Source organism: Choristoneura fumiferana, chromosome 10 (assembly GCF_025370935.1).
Source record: "Choristoneura fumiferana chromosome 10, NRCan_CFum_1, whole genome shotgun sequence".
Classification (NCBI taxonomy): Eukaryota; Metazoa; Arthropoda; class Insecta; order Lepidoptera; family Tortricidae; genus Choristoneura; species Choristoneura fumiferana.
Window position 1 is genome coordinate 311,977 of NC_133481.1, and position 19,519 is coordinate 331,495.

Below are 19,519 nucleotides of genomic sequence, written 5' to 3' on the forward strand. Positions count from 1 at the left end.
TTTGATGACGTAGTATCTCTAAATAGTCTGTGATTTGATGTAATGATCGTAACGGCTGGTAAGGGACCCCGAGAATTTCATTGCCGAGGAGACCCCTATGCATAGTTGATAACCGACCACGAGTATCCACAGAGTAGTCCACACTTGTAGATGTGTCCTTGCAGCGCCCATACAGCCTACTGCAGACTACTGGTTTTTTTTTCCTCAGTCTGGTTCACCGGACCATCCGCCCGTGTAAACTGAATTCTATGATTCAAAGTCCATGACTCATGACCATAACACAGTAGGTATAAATATAATAACCAGCGAGGAAACTGCCATCTAGTCAGGGCATGGTACGTACGCCAGTTCGCGCTAACTAGCACTGAGATACTCATAGCTCTACATTGTTTAGTACGTACGGCCGCCAAGTTATAGTCCATACTATTTAATTATGATGATGAATATACAAGTAGGTAATTGTTTATTCATCAATGTGTCGTCTTTAACATAAGTAAAGTTACGAGTACATACTCTGTGATGAGGTATTCAGTCTTAGCCCTCTATGACAGTAACGCATCTGCAGTCCTTTTGCTATTGTGTATTGTCCATATGCAGTGGTGCTTACGATCAAGTGACCCGTTTAGGTACTCGTTTTCCACCCTATATCCCTATGTCATAGAAATAAGCAAGTTAAAAGTACGATCGTCGCAAGTTTCAACAAAGGAAGTTGTAACATTACGAACCTCCTCCTTTTTTGAAGTCGGTTGAAAACAAGTATCCTCAAAAAGGTAGTAGTAGAAACGTACAACACTGAAACGAAACGCATTTGTGTTTTGTATTTCTGCATTGTATTTTTCGTCTCAACTCAACCTATCTTTTGTAAGACTTTTTATTACAATAATTAATATAAAAGTAATAAATTACTTTTTTGCTAAAGTTTGGCGATAATGTTGAGATTAAATAATTCTAATAAGTTTATTTATGAAAGAACAAAACGTAACGTACTTCAAATAAAACAAAACGAAATGTCAGTGACGTCACGTTGGCGACAGTCGCGTTCTCATTATTTTTGTTTCGCAATTTCCAGAATATCTGGGTTATTTTAGCGTAAAACCGTGCCATTTGGAAAACTAGGTATAAACTCGAATATAATAAACACTCAGCGATGGACAATCAGTACTACTATAAACTGATGGCGAGCTACTTGTCGAAACGCAACTGCGACGAATCCTTCATGAGGTATTTCTTTGGGAAGAGCTCCCCTAAGAAGACGCCCGAGGAGCTGGAGCGGGCCGACGAGCGCAAGCGGCGGCTGCAGCGGGAGCGGTCGCGGCGGTACCGCGCGCTGAAGAACGCGCGCCGCCAGCACGAGGGCGGCGGCGCCGACGACGCCGCGCCGCCCGCGTGGGCCAAGCCGCGCTCGGCGCCCGAGGACGAGCCCAGCGACTGCGACGAGCCGCCCACCCTGTGCGACCTGTCGTACGACGACGCCTGGCGCGCGCCCGCGTTCTCCGACGGCGCGTCGGATGACAACTCGACGCACTCGGCGGGCAGCTGCTCGGCGCGGCGCGCGGCCGCCGCCCCGCCCCCGCCCCCGCCCCGCCCGCGCGCCGCCTGCGCGACCTGCTGGCCGAGCCAGACGCCGAGCTGGACTACCCCACTGTGCACAGCCTCATGTTCCACTGGCTGCAGACGTAGCCGCCGCGCCGCCCGCTGCCCGCCGCCCGCCGTACTCCACCGCTCCTGCTGCTATACATTGTGCATTGGCTTTGATCTATCTCACCTGATCAGGACATGTTCCACAACATACTGGACTCCAGTTGTAATAGTATTGAAAATTTATATCACAGGGAGTACGGCAGTATTACACATATCAATCTCAAAAATCGCTGCTTCTGTAGATTATCACGTTGAAAATGACCGAGCCGTCCTGTTATTTTAACTTACTAGAGTATATGATGTCTTTGTCACTAGCTTTTAGTCACTGGTGGAAAGAACTACTTCTGTGAAGAAGCTGATTCTCACAAAATTAAAGTAGTTTTTTTATTCCACCTCTGAATTTTATGTAATCAACTGAATAGATGCCAATTGGAATAATTTAGCTCATGATGTTAGAGATGAGATGATATAGGAAGCACCAGCTGGTGCGTTGGCTGCCCTGCGGTTGTAGTGCCATGGTGACGGAGCACTTGGTTGGTTACATGAGATGTGCTGTGGTGCATGCTGGTGCCACTATTCCATTAGACAATAAGTTGTTATTAAGTTGCCATATCCTATTACTTAGATACTCAACTATTATAAATGATATAATTATAGAGAAGTATATAGTTACTCGCTATGTACTATAGTTTGTGATACAAATGAATTTACAATTTGTGTGAAATCTACAATGTTAGGTAGTATTATATTATAAGGGGTATGGAAAGTGCACAAGCTTTGGTGAGCCTGCCAGATTCTGGTTGCATTTCTCAACACATTCCCACTTTTTGAATAAGTTCTCAAGGACATATTTTTGTGCACATGGTTATGAAGTACATATCTGTAAATCCATTTTAGTGTTTTACATTTGACAATAATTTATCAGATTATCTAATAGCTAGGACTTGTTTTTATAGGATATTTTTAGAACCATAGAAATAAGTTACAAACTAACCCTCATGATGAGTTTTTCCAGTGGTGGCTTTATACCAGCTTCTCGCCTAATGTGTCCATCAGGAACAGGACTGAAGCACCAAAACAAGTTGCAGGCCCCTTTGCAAGTATATTTCGACAGCACGTTGCACGTGGTCACATGAAAGGGGCTATGGTGTGAAATATATGAGATTATATGGGTAATCTAATCTCATATATTTCTATCTCTATTGAGCCATGGCATGGTGCCCTTGCACGGCGAAATATATCATCGTCATACAATTAAAACTGCCACTGGGTGTCTCAGCATGGCATTTAACACACCTGCTTCTCAGTTTAGCTCTCTTTTCTTTTTTACTTAATTTCTTATTTTAATATGATAATTTTGTAATAGAATACTAGAATAGTACACATATATTTTGGCTTGAGCTTTGTGGGACAACTATTTGTCTGGGGAACTACTGCGAAATTCGAAGTTCGTATCGTACCGTCCCTTTCACTCTCGTATTAAATAATATAAGCGTCAGCAGGACGGCAAGAAACGAAGTTCGCACTTTGTAGTAGGGCCTGGATGAAACTGTGGAGATGTAAGCTGACTTTCTTTATATTTTAAAACTTATGCATGGGTCATCGTAACTTCCGCGTCCTTGTATTATTTGTTAGTGATACCTATTATTATTTTAATTCAACATAACTGAAATCAAATGATACTACCAAGTATTCATGTGAATTAAACGTCACTAATGTTATATTGTGATATATAATCGAATATCCAGAAAATGGCGTTTTTGTTTAAGTAGGTATATGGAAGACAGAGCTATTTTAGAATATGAAAATATCTGTTTTTGTGTTGGTTAAGTAATAATGTAACAGTATATGAATAATAAGATCAGACTAAGGTGGTTGTCACACTGCTCTGCACATCGCAGCGGGCGTACGGTGCTGCGGTTTTTAACTTTGTACTGTAGAATCTAGATTTGTACACGAAAACCGCATGGTGTAATGTAACACACTGGCTCCATCTCTCCGTGCGGAGAATGGTGTGACAACCGCCTAAATAATTTCAAGATTTGCAGAACAAGCGGCGCAAGTTATGCCCCGCTTGTACATTACTCAGCACTAATGTCACAAAATAGTGGATGAGTTGGATTTAAATGTTTAGTACTCCATTCTAAGAATTAAACACATGATACATTTGGAATACTTGGCTTGGCTGAGCCGCGGTTGTCGCACGCGCTGCGGCGGCGCCTCAGCCCGGGCCGCGGGTTGCCTTCGACGACTATTATAGTTTTAAAAGTAACGCGTAGCTACTTTAAGGTAGTGCCATATTAAAGAGCTTCCTATTTTTAAATTTAATCTTTCATTTTTAAGATCTAAGGGAAATGAAGATCATGGCATGGCAGCGCGACCAGCTGTTGGTGACACCAACAAAATGTAACAGGTTGGCCGAGCAACCAAGTGGTCACCAGGGTTCAATTTTATGTTAAAGAATTAGGTATTGTTACACAGGTACACTTAATCTCCTAACGCCCGTCAAATTTTTGATGTATGAACATCAAACTTTGTCATTTATGATAGGGTGGACTCTGGGCGTTAGGAAAACTTTGGCTTGAATGAGGTACTTCATAGAGCTGTAACATTTAGTTGACGTCGGCGACTGCGACTGGTTGTGCTGCCATCTGCCGTGGGTAGACAGATCATCCTCGCTTAGCAGTTACAAATAAAACAAATTCTCTATATTGATACTTATTTAATGAATATTTCATTTCACTCATACATATTGAGTGATTTTGTCCAAAAATCAATTCATTTCAGATTCATTTGTTAACAGTAAACACAATGTAAATTATAATTTTGTATATCTCAGGCCAGAGATTCGAGAACTCGGTCGCCCGCCCACGTGCTTAATTTAGAAATCTGTGATTCAGGTAGCACGTATCTACGAGTACTACATTTAGTTACATGTGGTGGGAGGTGCAAAGGCATAGGTATATTGTTATTTTTATAATATAACCAAAATTTGGAGCCCCGACGCCTCGCATCGCGCCTGATATGGGCGTCAATGACAACGAGAACGATATGTCGAGGCTCGCAGCTCGAGCAGGCAGCGAGGTGAATACCTGTGTGGGCCTGCTATGCATAAAACATGTGTGTTTATGTGTATCATAATATATCTTTACCCACGAGACAACAGCAGACAGGCAACGAGAAATATTAATATCAAATTCAAATCCCAATATGGCACCGTGAGTACGCGGATATACAAGAGTAGGTAAATGCCAGACAGTAATAAAATAATGCAATACTTGAACATTTATATTCTCTTAACTCTTAGTGCTTGAACATAATCGCAGGTCCCTCAGTAGCTAACAATTCACTTACTCTGATTAACAATAACATAAATTTAATACTTAATAACATTTATAATCAAATAGTATCTAGTGATAATTAGCAGGAATAATTTGTATCATACATCCAGGTAGTTAATTAACATATCGATACGCGTGGGGAGCCGCGGCGCGGCGCTTGCGCGGGCGCACTCGCTCGAGCGGAAATATTTGCTGTAAACGAACAGTAAAGCAACATTCTTATTTTTTTCCAACTGTAAAAGTTAATGAGTCGGTAACGATCGCGGGCGGCACGCGCACTGTTCTGTGCGGGCGAGCACGCGGCCGCCGCCGCCCGCGCGGCAGTCGGGCGCGGCCCGCGCCGGCGACACTGCCCGCCGCGCGCGCACCAAGCGACATGAGATCCAGCGCTATGTACAAAATAACTTACGTGGCGAAAAAGAAACAGGTAACGACTTAGCGGTAATGCGCGAGGAGCGGTCACGTAACGGGGCGGACCGACAGCGCGCGCCGCACCGCGGAGACGAGCGGGAAGCGCGCCCCGGGGGCGCAAGCGCCGCGGAAGTCGTCCGCGTTCAGCGAGTACACCATGACGCCGCGCAGCCCCTCGGCGCGCGCGTACGCCGCCTTGCGCACCACGCTGCGCTCGTCGTCGTACGACAGCCACTCGGCGCCGCGGTGCAGGTACGGCACGGCGGCGGCGGCGTCGCGCGCGCGCACGGCGCCCGGCGCCCGCGCGAGGCGGCACGCGTCCGCGTAGTCCACGAAGCCGCGCGCGCCCAGCGCCCCCACGCCGCTGGCCGGCGCGCCCGGCCCGGCCGCCGCCGCGCTCACCAGCCGGAACGAGTGGCCGTACGCCGGCACCCCCAGCACCAGCCGCGCGCGCGCCAGCCCGCGAGACAAGTACGCGTGCACCGTGTAGTTGGCGTTGAGCGTGGCCAGGTACAGCCGCTCCCCCCGCTCCGCGAACAGCGGCGCGTTGAACCCCGTGAAGGGGGTCAGCCGGCTGTACATGTGGTAGTCGTACGTCATCACGTTCACAAAGTCCGCGTATAGGTTCAGCTGATCGACGTCATAAGCCGCATCGATGATGATCTCCGGAGCGGCCACCGCGACGGTCAACAGGTAGTCCCTCTTTTCTCTCTGATATTCGGCTCTTATCTCTCGAAGCAGCTGGGAGAAGTGTTGTCGTTCCCTGCCTCGCCGAACGTTATAGTCATAATCATGGACGGCAGGAAATTCCCAATCTAAGTCGATCCCGTCCAGTGTGTAGTTCCGGAGAAAACTCTTGATCGATTTTATGAACACCTTGCGCGAGGCGTGGTCGGCCACCATCTCGGAGAACCCGGCGTCGCCACCGCCGCCGCCCACGGAGAGCAGCACCTTCAGCCCCGGGTCGGCCTGCTTGAGGCGCACCACGTGGCGCAGCGCGGCCCGCTGCGGCGGCTCCAGGTGCAGGCGCTTACCGCGCACGCGCGCGAACGCCACGTTGATATGCGTGCACAGCCCCGCCGGGATGGCCTCGGGCTGCAGCGCCGCCGTCGCATCCGGCGTGCTGTAGTAGCACACCAGCACGGGCGGGGCGTCGGGCCCCTCGTCGGGTGAGGCGGCGGGCTCGACGCCCGGCCGCGCCAGCAGTAACGTCGAAGCACCCAGTAACAGCAGCAACAGCGCCAGCAGTGCGGCGGCAGCGCGCTGGCGGCTGATCGTCCTCTCGGAGGCCTCGTGCCTAGTTTTACTGTTTATTAGTTCCACAAGGTCGCCGTCGGACTCCAAACGGCAGGGTGAGGCGTTCTTCTCCATATTCGTTAGCTATATAACCGATTTTCAAGATACCATTTCCATGACATCGAACATAATCTTAATCTATTTGTAAAATATAAACAAATAAATACTGATAACGTTACGCTCGCTGTGTACGGCTGCTGGTAAAGTTGGTTGGTTTGGTGGTAATGGGAACAAAACAAACAAAGTTCCTTCTTCCTTAAAGTTTTTTCTGTCTGTCAATGTCAAACAAGTGTCAAAGACTACAATACGGGTCACTCTTTGTCACTTTGTTTGTCCTTTGTCACAAATGTGGACTCAAATGTCAAGTCAACCTTTTTGACACTATCTATAAACTAATCCATTATGGGTTCGGGTTCAGTGTAATTTTAATAATTTAATCAAAACTTCTATTCGGCAGTTTTTTTCTAAATATTACAATGTTGAATAAAATACTTCAAGCCGTGATTCGCTTGTTTCGGTAGTATATTTATTTTAGTATGTGTTTATCACATTACGTAACACTTATCTGCGTAGAACGGACCGTATGCATGAACGATGATCGAATCGCACTTCGATTTGACCTCCTTTTGATTTCTCTCTTTATGTTATTAATTGGTTGCTAACCTTGACTAAGAAGTAATCGATGAACATGCAAAGGTTACATAAGATATCAAGGAATCTTGTAATGAAATCGGTACCTTTCGCATTTTACATTACTGTAAAATAGGAACCGCTTCATTTTTTTTTAATGGCTTTCATCCTTGCTAAACCGCTTCATTTCCGAACAAAAATTTACCGTCAACTTTATGACAGTGACAATGTCAGTGTGACATTTGATTGACATGCCTACGATGATGGAACGTGACGGATCCTATGGGAAATAATTATGTCGTTCTTAATTTATTTTATCGTTAGAAATAAGTAAATTCAATTAACATCGGTTTTCAACCGATCGTCGTTATGCATCTATCGATCGCGGAACGCGGACAGTAGCGATGGACGACGCTCTCATGAATCACTATGAAAAACAGCTGTACACAGTGTTCAAAACGTTCGACGTAGATAACGAGGAGGCGCTCGACCGAGCGGCCGTGCTTCAGCTGTGTGACGCGTTGCAGCTGGAGGCCCGCGGCGCCGCGCTCGTGGACTCGCTGTTCGAGCGCCGCGCCGACCGCGTCACCTTCGCCACCTTCCGCAACGGGCTGCTGGGCGTGCTGGGCGCCGCGCCCGCCGCCGAGCCCGCGCCCGCGCCCCCGCCCGCGCCCCCGCCCGCGCCGCACAGCGACGACGACTCCTCGGGCCGCGAGGTCGCGCCCAAGTTCGTCGTCGGCGCCAAGAAGTACGGCCGCCGCTCCCGGCCGGCCCGCGGCGGCGAGGAGCCCGGCGCGCCGCGCGCCGCCTCCGCCTCGCGCCTGGACGCCGACGCCGACGCCGCGCGCCGCCCACGCATGCGCTACAAGCGCAGCGCCTCCGCCATGGAGCCCCGCGCCGGCGACGCGCGCCTCGACCACGAGCGCCGCATCGACTGCGCGCAGGCCGTCGAGCTGTGCCGCGACCTGCGCATGGACGGCATCGACCCGCGCCTCGTCGAGCGCATCTTCGAGGCCGAGCCCTCCGAGGAGACCACCGTCGGCGAGTTCTTCGAGCGCCTCAACGTCGCGCTGACGAGCATCGCGACCGGCGGCGACGCCGAGCCCGCGTCGGCGCCCGCGCTCGCCGCCCTGCCCGCCGGCGAGCAGGACGACGCCGAGGACGCGCTGCCCGGCGAGGCGGTCGCGGAGGCCTGGGAGCGCGCCGGCGTGCGCCGCCCGCGCCGCCTGCTGGCCGAGCTCGGCTTCACGGCAGCGGCGGTGCGCGCGCTCGACCTCGAGCGCGCGCTGGACGACGAGCTACGCGCGCTGGGCTCGCCGCCGCCCGCGCCGAGTGACGACCGCCCGCCGCTGCAGCTGGCGGCGCTGGCGCTCGCCCGGCTGCGGCTGGCGCGCGCGAGGGCCCGCGCCGCCGCCGCCGCCGCCGAGCGCGACAAGCTGCGCGCCGACCTCGCCGAGGCCAACCGGCGCGCGCAGCTGCTCGCGCAGGACGTCGACGACAACCACGCGCGGCTCGAGGAGGAGCGCCAGGCCGCGCTGCGGCAGCTGGAGGCGCGCCACGCGGAGGCCGCGCGCGCCGCCGCCGAGGAGCGCGCCGCCGAGCGCGAACGCGCCGCCGCCTCCCGCGCCGCGCTCGAGGCGGAGGCGGCGCGTCGCGGCGAGGCGGAGGCGCGGCTGCGCGAGGAACTGGCCGCGCTGGCCGAGCGCGCTGACGGAGCGGAGCGCCGCGCCGCCGCAAACGAGGAGCGCGCGGAGGCGGCCGAGCGCGAGCGGGCGCAGGCGGAGGCGGAGGCGCGCGCGGCGGCGGCGCGGACTGAGGACGCGGAGGACCGAGAGCGCGCGACGGCGGACGCGCTGGGCGGCCGGCTGCGCGCGCTGCAGGAGGACAACGCGCGGCTGAGGGACCGCGCCGACGAGCTGGCGGCCGCGCTGGAGGCCCGCGCGCCGCCCGCGCCGCCGCCCGCGCCCGGGCCCGCCGACACCTCGTGGCGGGACGAGACCGAAGCCGAACTCGACGCCGACGCCCTGAGTCTCGATCGAATCGATGTAAGATTTACTAAGAGTGGAAAGGTTTTTGTATGGAACGAATGAACCACTCGTGTTCGTCTGACGACCGCTCGAGACCGATTCGCCTAATGTGTTTTTTCAGGAGTGCGATTCCGCGCCGGCAAGCATGGAGCGGCGGGCGGGGAGCGGGCCGGGCTGCGCGCGCGCCGACGCCGCCGCGCAGACGGAGCCCGCGGCCCCCGCCGCTGAGCCCTCGCCCGCGCCGGACGCGCTGCTGGAAGACTTGCGCCAGAAACACGAGGCCGAGAAGGCCGAGCTGATCGACTCGATCGCGTAAGTTGGGTCTCATGAAAAATCAGAGATGTATAAATTAAATTGACAACTGCAAGTCTTATAGATATTTTTGTATACAAAATTACATTTATTTATTACAAACTAGCTCTTCCCTGCTACTCCGTCCGCGTAGTATTCGTTTTCGTTTTAAGTTTATCGCTATCCCGCGGAAACTATGCAATTTTCCGGGATCAAAACTATCCTATGTCCTTCCCCGGGACTCGGAACTATCTCTATACCAAATTGCATCTAAATCGGTTCAGCGGTTTAGATGTGATGGAGTAACAAACCTCCAAACACATCCAAACCTCCAAAGTCTACACAAACTTTCACATTTATAACACTAGTGTTTACTCGCGGCTTCGCACACGTAAATCATTAGATCCAGCAGCTGAATTGAAATTCCGGGATTTTTTAAAATTCCCGTGTGAATTCAAAAATTACAACTTTTTAGTTCTGTTAAACTAATTGTGGTTTTATCACATTTTGTTATATTAAAAAATAATACTAAATGTAAATATTTTCTAAATTGCTTGGGTTTGGATATGAGGCTATTAAATATAATTTTAGGTATATTTTACAAATAATAATTCAGCCGTATCATATCTGGAGGAGCCCAAACTTGGTATGTTTTGAAAATGATTTTAATTTTAATTTAAAACAAGTGACTGCAATATAATGATGTGATATATTTTTAGAATCGGCTTAGTTGAGCCCTTTCATTAGATACCACACACGATAGGATTCAGAACAAAAATTTTGTTTTCCCATACAAAAAGGGGATTGAAACCCATAGTATGTAAGAGGTAGACGACTATTGTCCCGCTCCTGCTGGCGCGTGCCGAGGCACCGACTTCGAGCTCGGACGTACCTAGAATAATATTTCAAGGGTTTTGTAGTTAGTTGGTTCCATTTTTTGTTATTTTTTAAGTTTACGGTTTGATATCTTTAAATCACTTTCTTGTGTGATTGTCACAAAGAAATTGTGTCGTTGTTCTGTCGCCCCCCCCCCCAACGAGGCGGCGGGCGTGAGACGTGCGCTCGGTCGGCAGGTCGCTGGAGCGCGGGCTGGAGGCGCTGCGGCTGGAGGGCGAGCGCTGCGAGGAGTACTGGGCGGCCAAGCTGCGCGAGGAGCGCGCCGCGGCCGCCGACGACGCCGCCGCCGCCGACGCGCGCCTCGCCGACCTGCTGCGCCGCGTGGCCGACTACGAGCGCGCCTTCCGCCCGCAGCTGCCCGCGCTGCACGAGACCAGTCTCGAGCCGCAGTACCACCAGCTGCTCCAGGTAAACGATCGACTCAAACACGCAAATTCTTTTTTTATGTTTTTTATTCTGAAATTTCTGGACTATGGAACAACCCGTAACCGACCGGACTGTCGTAATTTGGCGGTAAAGAAACTTTCGAAATTGACTACTTAAATCTGATATTTTTTTCTGTTAATTAGAAAAGTTATTTCTATTGATATAAAAATTTCAAGCGATTCTAAATTTTTCATACATTCCCCATTGCGCTATGGAAATGAGGCCTCTTTTTTTTGGAAATATCCATGAAATACCTTAATTTTTTATTTAATTTTTTAATTTTCTTTTTTAAGTGGCACATGATTAGAAAGCCCGTAAATCAAGGAAGTTTTTAAGCAATTTGAACGCCTATCGCTTTACTTTTTTTGTAGTCACGCAAAGTTACAAAATTATCTGAGTTTTTTTTTATTGTCATGTCTAAAGAGGTTTTTTTGATCAGTCTAGCGGTAGTAAGCAATTATTTGAATTTATTTTGAACAACTAAGGTATTGTGAAAGCAAAACACTAAAAATTAAAACTCAATACAGGCTATACAGTGTTAAATAATAATAAAAAACCTGGCAATTGGAGTGATTTAAAAAAAAAAATGGCAATATCTCAAATACCGTGAAACTTAGCATAATAGTAAATGTGGTCTAAAATGTCCAGAATAAATGACCCTGTATCCTGTATGAGTGACGAGGCCGGTGAGCATTCGCAGCAGGCTCGTCGTGCCTCTCTCGGGATTCAGCGCGAATCAAAAGACGTCCTGCCGAAATGAACGAATGTCTTGTTTGTAAATTAGCTTCGTACTCGTAGTAAAGACTTGGCGCAAGGAGAGTTGAACCCACCACAAGAAGAGTATCATGCAAGAGCGAGACACGAGACGACACACGAGGCGAGGTACGAAGCGAGCATATAAATGTAGCAAGCTACCGGACAACAGCTTACCGATAGTGTATTTTCTGATCTCGACATTGGCGGAATTATCGATAGTAACGATGGAGAGGATTGAATGAGGGCTATCGTTTTTTGTCTCACTAGATGGCGCACTGTTGCGTGAGGTTATTAAGTATGATTTTGAAAGTCTGTTATTACGGGCGTGAAAACAAAGTTTAGATTAAAATCATATTTAATACACCTTAAAACCGTACCATATAAATATCGAGCATGCCACAGTGTTGCATAGTCCCCGTTTTGTTCGGAAAAAAGGGAGGACAAAGGTTTTCGAAAGACAAAACTGTCTCAAAACACAGACATTCATTGCCCCGGAACGCATATTTGCCATAATTAATTTCAGATATTGCAAAATATTCACAAAATTATTCTAATTATAAATAAACCGCGTAGCTCACCCAAAAACTATGAGATTTGACATTTCGGAGACCTCACGCTACACTAGCGCCTCTAGCGGCGAATTCATACGCGATAGCCCTCATTGAGGAAACGTACCAAACGCTCACGTCTTGTGGGTTCTATTCCAGGAGTTCGAGGAGTTCAAGGCGGAGGCGGCACGCGAGCTGGCGGCGACGCGCGAGGCGGCGGCGGCGCGCGCGGCGGAGGCGGAGCGCGAGCTGGCAGCGGCGCGCGCGGCGGCGGCGCGACCGCCCGGCTGCTCCTGCCACCAGGTACCGCTTCTACTCTACCGACATGATCCTAAGCTGATTGATGACACTCAGATTAGATCTCAAATTAACTAAAAATATTGGCTGCGTCAGATGGCACCAAACTTTTTATCTTGTAGACCTTTAGCAACATACCAGCACCTGTTGAATATCTGAAAAGTAATGAACCTAAGCTGAAATGTTTTTTGTTTTCGCCAAAGTATACCCCGCAGAGGTATTCATCAACCCCTGTGGTTCGATATACAAGGTGATCAATCCAAATGGGTCAGTAGGGAGAAATCAGAAACTATGAGAGATAGCGAAATCTGTTCTTAGAACCATGGCTTCGATTTTAGATTTAGTAAAAATAGCATTCAATTTTTTTATATTTATTTAACTCTCATAACCGGGAATAGACCCTGGTCAAAATCTCTGGAAAGTATGTTATAAATTCTGCACATTTTTTGTTGTTATTTTTGATTGTGTGGATCATAAGTGAAAGAAAATACATTTTATCTACACCCATATAGTAAATCCTCAATTATGCGTTCAAAAACCATAGGTAATGACCAGCATTACGACATTGGATTCTATTATGAACAATTACGATACAGAAATCTGTACCGTAATGAGATTTCGTACATCATTACAGCACGGGGGGGGGGGGGGGGCGCCGCGACCACGCGCAGCAGCAGGTCGTCGCGGGCGCAGCTCGTGGGGCAGACATACATACCTAGTTAGAGTTAATGCAGGTCATTCTCAACGGTTCGCGGAACACATGATAGAGGACTTAATATATGGATATAGATAAAGTTGCAGTTGCATCACAGTTGCTAAGCGATTTATGCTCCTCGTAATGCATATGGTAAAACGGGTGGTGAAGCACCAGGACTCCTCAATAATGAACGTCTCTGCATCGGAAAAAGCAATCTTCCGTAAAAGGTGACCAGCAGTTGATATTAAACTATTGTATCTTAGATTATTTACACTAAAAAGAGCGAAAAAAAAAAATATAACAAAAAATTGAACCGACTACAAAAAACCATGAAAATAATTTTCTACCAGTCTGAAGTCGGTTGGTGCCTCAGCACGAGCCAGAAGGAGTGATTGAAGCCAAATATAAAGTGCGTAGGTGAGGTAGATGACTATAGGTCCACTCCTGCTGGCTCGTGCTGAGGCACCAACCGACCTCAGACTGGTAGAAAATTATTTTCATGGTTTTTTGTAGTCGGTTCAATTTTTTGTTATATTTTTTTATTAATATTCCATAACGTGTGGGCGCGTGTGGTTGCAGAAGCCGCGCCGCGCCGCCTCCGACGGCGAGCCTCCCGCCGCGCACGCCGGTCGGTACTTCATAACTATTATTTTATTTTTTCACCTTCTTTCTTCTCATCATCTTGCGTCCTATCATTTGTGAAGGTATTGCTATCCTAACAAAAAATTGCGCATAAAACCTTGCAAGATCTTATTTTGAATGTTAATTCGTGATTTCAGGAGACGGCGACGCCCCGAGTGGCCGACGGAGCGCCTCGGCCGGCGCGGGGGGCGCGGGGGGCGCGGTGGGCGCGCCGCCCGCCGTTGCGGTGAGTCATTTGCAATTATCTGTGATTGTAGTGTTCAGAATGACTCGAAACTTTTTGAGGCTGATTTCTCAAGCTTATTTATAAATTTAAAAACCTGGATTTAGGCTCTGCTAAACAGCCTTTAGGCTCCCAATTCTCGAGATCTTGTTAATAACTATGGTTGGGGTGGTTTGAGTGGGGCTAACATTCTTGCGGTGATGCGCTACGGACCCGGTCCGGGAGACATAGCGGTACACGCAGGCGTACAGGAGCCTTCTTTCGCCATTTCTTTTCTTTGTCGTTCTCGATGGCATTCTACATTACACCACAGAAAACAAGGCCTAGAAAGGACTAGGATCCTTTACATTTCGGGTTAAGAGGCTCGAGTATTTTCGAACACGGCGATTAATCTTCTTCTAAAGGTACGAGTGTATAGCTTCAGTTGTCGTGATGCGCGTGTGGTGTGATCGGCAGGGCCAGCTGTGCGCGTGCGGCGGCGGCTGGGGGGCGCGGGGGGCGTGGGGCGCGTGGGGGCGCGGGCGCGCGGCCGGCGCGGCGGAGGCGGCGGCGCTTCGCTCGCGCGCGGCGCACGCGGAGCGCGCGGCGGCGCGGCTGCTGGCGCGGCTGCAGGCGGCCGACGCGCTGGTGGCCGACCTCTACCGCGAGAACTGCCAGCTGCAGCACCACGCGCGCGCGCCGCGCCTGCTGTGACGCGCGCCCCACGGCGGCGCTTCGCTCGCGCGCGCCGCTCTCCCCGCCCGACCGCATCTGGGACGACCGCTCCGTCCGGCACCCGTGTGAAGTGTTGTGATATCGATTTGATCGCGTTTCATTCTTCATTCCGAATTAAATTTAGTGAAAGTGAAATTCGGTTCTGAATGCGTTTCGATGTGTGAAATGTAGCGCTCGGAGCCTGCGGCGGGACGCGGCGCTCGTTGTTGGCGGGTCGATTGCGCTCTGCTAATGATTGATATCGTGTATTCTCGTAGCGAGTACGGCAGAGCCGCGCACTCGGTCCTCGTCTGGTTTAAAAATGAACTACACTTCAGTGTTGATTGAACACTTTGGTGAACTAGAAAGGAATTGACACCAGTTGGCCTATACCTATAGTATGTTAAGCGTAAGGATATGGTGAAGACGTATCGAATTTACGTTAATTTACCTGTATATTTAATTACTTGTCCATTATGTTTCCATATGGAAGTCATTCCGCGGCACACTGACTGCTGACTGGCTGGTCGGGTCGAGCGATCTTAATCGCCGGGGTCTAATGTAAACGCAGTCCGCCGCCGCCACACAGCCATACAGTTACTAACCTTGCTTTATTCCTGATCGATTGACATTTTAATAATTAAATTAAATATTTACTTCTTATGGGTATAAAGAATTACTGTTTATATTATTAAAAGTGTTGTACCCAGTGCTTGGGCGGCTCGCCGGCGCCTGAGGCTGCCGCAAATATAAAGTTGGAGCAGAACTTTTGGCGGTAATAAACAAATGTTTGTCAAAATAGAGCCGGGCCGCGGCGCCGCCCGCACGGCCCAGTGCCTTCCGCTGGTGCAGCCGCTGCTCGCTGTACACAGTATATTCCAATCAAAGACTATTGTTATACTTAATTCTATGTATACCCTTCTAACGCCCAAGTCATTTTTTTGATATATGAACATTAAACCTTGTCATTTATGATAGAGTTTGATGTTCAAACGAAAATAAGTCCTTTATAAAGGACTCTGGGCGTTAGGAGGATACAGTGTATGGATGTGATAGTTATATTAGGTATAAGATTGGTTTACCTACTCGTATGCATGCCGGTGGCGCCCCGGTTATACCTGCAGAACATTGTTGCCAGTTGCATTACGTTGCGACGCTCACTGCACCACGTGTTCGTGATCGGCCTGCCAACGTCCCTAACACAACTTGCATGGTTTATCTTGCAGATCTAATCTGGGCTTCTTACAAGTGCACTACAGACCACTCATAGCGTAACTTTGTTAAATCGAGTCATGTTTTATACTTAACTATATCGTAATTAATTAAATTATGTTTGAACTTATAAAAACCAGCACACGGCGCCGCTTCCTGCTGCGCGGGTCAGTGTTGCTGCATCTCTCATGTCCACGTGCCTTGTGCCCAGCAGAGGTCTTATTGTCGCCATCTCTTCTCAGAAAGAAGTGGTGGGAACGATTGTGATTCCGTGTGTTTTAGTCGATAAGGCCTCAGGCTGATAAACTCGCAACGCAGCGAAGGCGGCGCCGCGCGAGCCGGCTTTACTAATCGGCTGTAATCGGCCCAACAGAGCAAGTAGATAGGAAAAAATACATTAATGTTTATAACAAGTTGACCATCCGCGCCTGCTGCAGCCGCCATCAGATATTTCGGAGCGGCCAAGGTGGTCGAAAATATTGATACATATTATGAACTCTAATATCTTAATAATAGAATGCATGTGCCGATATTTTTGACCACCTTGTCCGCTCCGAAACATCTAATGGCGACTGTACAGTACAGGGGCGATGAGTACGTGCAAACCAGGAGAAGACGTTTTATTTGTTGTTATCGTAGGTATCCGCATTATTTAGTTTGAGACACGAGAAGATATGGATTACTGTAAAGCTCCTAACATAGAAATACTTCCGTTTAGTTATTTTACTCGTCGTTCTTCCATAAATACCTAGATTCTGTTATACAATACAAGATATCTCAAATACATTTACGAATATATACAGTGCAAGTACAGTATCTTCACTCCAGTAAAAATGCTTGGTTACTTGGACCATAAATGGCGGAAAAACTCTTGTGATATTAGCCAACTTGGCTCCAGGACATAGCGGCAAACACTTGTTATTATTTTGTGTACATGTGACCGCTCCCTGCCCGCGGCCCGTCTACAAGACACCGAGGCAGCGCCGGCCGTACGATATTGAATAAATGTTTATACAGTCACGCTCACGCTCCATGGTCGGTAAGACTCACTCAGTACATTTTACTCCCAAAATGCACGCAATCAAGTGTTCTGTTGGTAGCTGCACGCGTTAAGTGTTGGCCACGGCCACGCGTGTTGTCGCCCGCGTGGCGCGTCGCATGTCATTGTCAGCTTACCGATAGCAATGACTATTTGGAAGATGATCAATAAAATGTTGAACAAATCCCTCGTTGTTTTGTTTCATATTTTACCTAAAGTACCTACTGACTAGAGTTCCCTCAGCGAGTTTGAAGTTTCATAAACGACCAGATTTACCATTTCATTTCGGTAATCAGAATATATAACATGATGGCTAATTAAATAAAAGTCATTAGTAACAGATTTATAATATTTATTTAGAAACTTATTTCGAACACTTTTTAAATGCCTGCCTGATATTTCGGGGAACACTGGCTGGCTCGCGTCGTTCATATTTACTAGGTAGGATATTAGGTACATACAATGCCACCAATGTCTGCAATTCCATTATTACTTAAAATTACGTTTAAAAAAAGGTAATTACACGATATTATGATGGCTTTAACCAAACTTTGACATTTAAAAAGGTAACGATAACGAGATTTACTCGATGTATATATGCCACAATAATAACATTATAATGTGATAGGCAGGTTTGTGGTTGTTAGATAGATAGATAAAAAAAAATCATAAACATTGCCGTGACAATTTAGGAAAACAAACATTACAAAGTACTTAAGTACTTACATACATTAAGTAGGGACGGCCTAGCCGCGAAAAGGCGCCGACTCAGCATGTGCTGCAACATTCAGCGCTGATACTGTTGATTGACATGTAATAAGGGTTCCTGGTCGGCCCCGCTGCGCGCGGAACCCTCAAAATGTACCAGAAACCAACTTGAACAACAATGATATTATTCCATATCGAAAATACTACTCACAATTAATAGACGGGCGTTCCGCCGACTCAGTACGGTCAGCATCAAATAAGTTAATCGAAAGGGCAAAGGGAGGTTTCCAAAATACATGTTGAAATGTTCTTGATATGTAGCTGATGATGACTGTACCTACCTACGGACGTAGCCCCGCAGCAGATTGGACTTTCTCTGATGGCTACTAAGTATATCTACCTACGTCAATTAGTAGAGTTTTGTCTACTGATCTGATGCTGCTCTAATTTTAATTTTCTGCCGAACCACATACTAAAATCACATTTTTTAATAAGAAATTAAGTCTATATCACCACCACCAGATAATTATTTCTTACACCCGACATACATACATATACATAATAGGTATATAGCAAATCGAAATAGAAGTGTATTTTGTTAACCTAACTAAATGATTATCTAGGCGCACTTGCAGCAAGTAGTTTTATTTAAACACAGTTAACTCACAAATGTATGATGTTCAACGACACAACGTAAATCTAGTCTAGATTTATATACGTACATATTCGTACTTTATGTATTCGCATGTTAGTGCGACAAGGTTCAATAACGTCTACCTGTTATTCCTGATGCTCACTGCACCTTCAAGTCAACAACTAAAGTACCTACCCCCCCCCCTTTATCTTAAGTAGGTACATTACCTAGTTTGTCGAACTGCCGTCTAGATTCATGATCGTGAGTGGATCCCTATCTACTTTCGGTGTTGACTTTGCGTGTGACAGCTAAATCAATCACAAAATGAATACCTACCTAATTATAAATATTTGCTATGATGTAACAAATTGAACACGGTCCGTTTTGTTTATTAAATACATAACCTGTCATCAAACACGATGCAGGCTGTGATGCGACACACTACGCTCGATACAACTCGTCGGACTCGGTTACAACTTACTTATGCCTAAAAACTTATCTATTACTCCACTGGTTGACCAATCAGAAGGTTAGGTTGATATTCATAACAATTTGCTCTTCCATAATGTGTGTTACAATAAATAAAGGCATTTATGTATTTTGTGGGTAGGTATATTAATACTATTATTTATTCTGAGGCATGCGTTGCGTATGTAAGATGAATGCAAGAAGCGAGTTGTCGTTCATTGTGGCGTTCTAAGGGGGAAGCCTTTGTTCAGCCGTGGACGTCTTCCGGGTGGTGATGATGATGACCCGTCGCGTATGTAGGTCCGTCCCAGTGGCGTAGCTACCAAGGGGCTAGGCGGGGCAGTGCCCCGGGGCCCTCAAGCTCAGGGGGCCCTCCAAATTCTGCTTTATAGCTGAAGATAAAGCTGCTTAACATTTTTAAAGTATTCGTATATAATGATTTTACTTCAAAAAACCTTACCAGTTTGATAGCAGTGGGCTCCATTTTTTAATTTGCCCCAGGGCCCTAGGTTACCTAGCTACGCCACTAGTCCGTCCGTACGTAAGTATTGCGTCTTTAATTGCTGTTGCTTTAATCGCTTGCGCATGCATGAGACCTCGCGTACCTACTGCATGACTACAACTAGGGTTACCACCCGTACT

General features: G+C 48.0%; 2 protein-coding genes and 1 pseudogene across 2 annotated transcripts; 2 read left to right on the plus strand and 1 right to left on the minus strand.

Annotated features, from left to right (window-relative positions):
* Positions 1-18: 18 nt before the first annotated feature.
* Positions 19-1,763, plus strand: LOC141431803 (uncharacterized; annotated as a pseudogene).
* A 2,580-nt stretch (positions 1,764-4,343) lies between these two features.
* On the minus strand, positions 4,344-7,146 carry Cht11 (chitinase-3-like protein). Its single transcript, XM_074092987.1, has one exon. It carries the CDS (start codon positions 6,762-6,764, stop codon positions 5,442-5,444), a length of 1,323 nt encoding a protein of 440 aa, XP_073949088.1. The 5' UTR covers positions 6,765-7,146; the 3' UTR covers positions 4,344-5,441.
* A 194-nt stretch (positions 7,147-7,340) lies between these two features.
* Positions 7,341-17,251, plus strand: LOC141431701 (uncharacterized). The gene is made up of 7 exons (XM_074092881.1): positions 7,341-9,364; positions 9,468-9,658; positions 10,711-10,942; positions 12,424-12,567; positions 13,838-13,886; positions 14,038-14,204; positions 14,580-17,251. Exons 1-7 carry the CDS (start codon positions 7,724-7,726, stop codon positions 14,814-14,816), a joined length of 2,661 nt encoding a protein of 886 aa, XP_073948982.1. The 5' UTR covers positions 7,341-7,723; the 3' UTR covers positions 14,817-17,251.
* Positions 17,252-19,519: the final 2,268 nt, after the last annotated feature.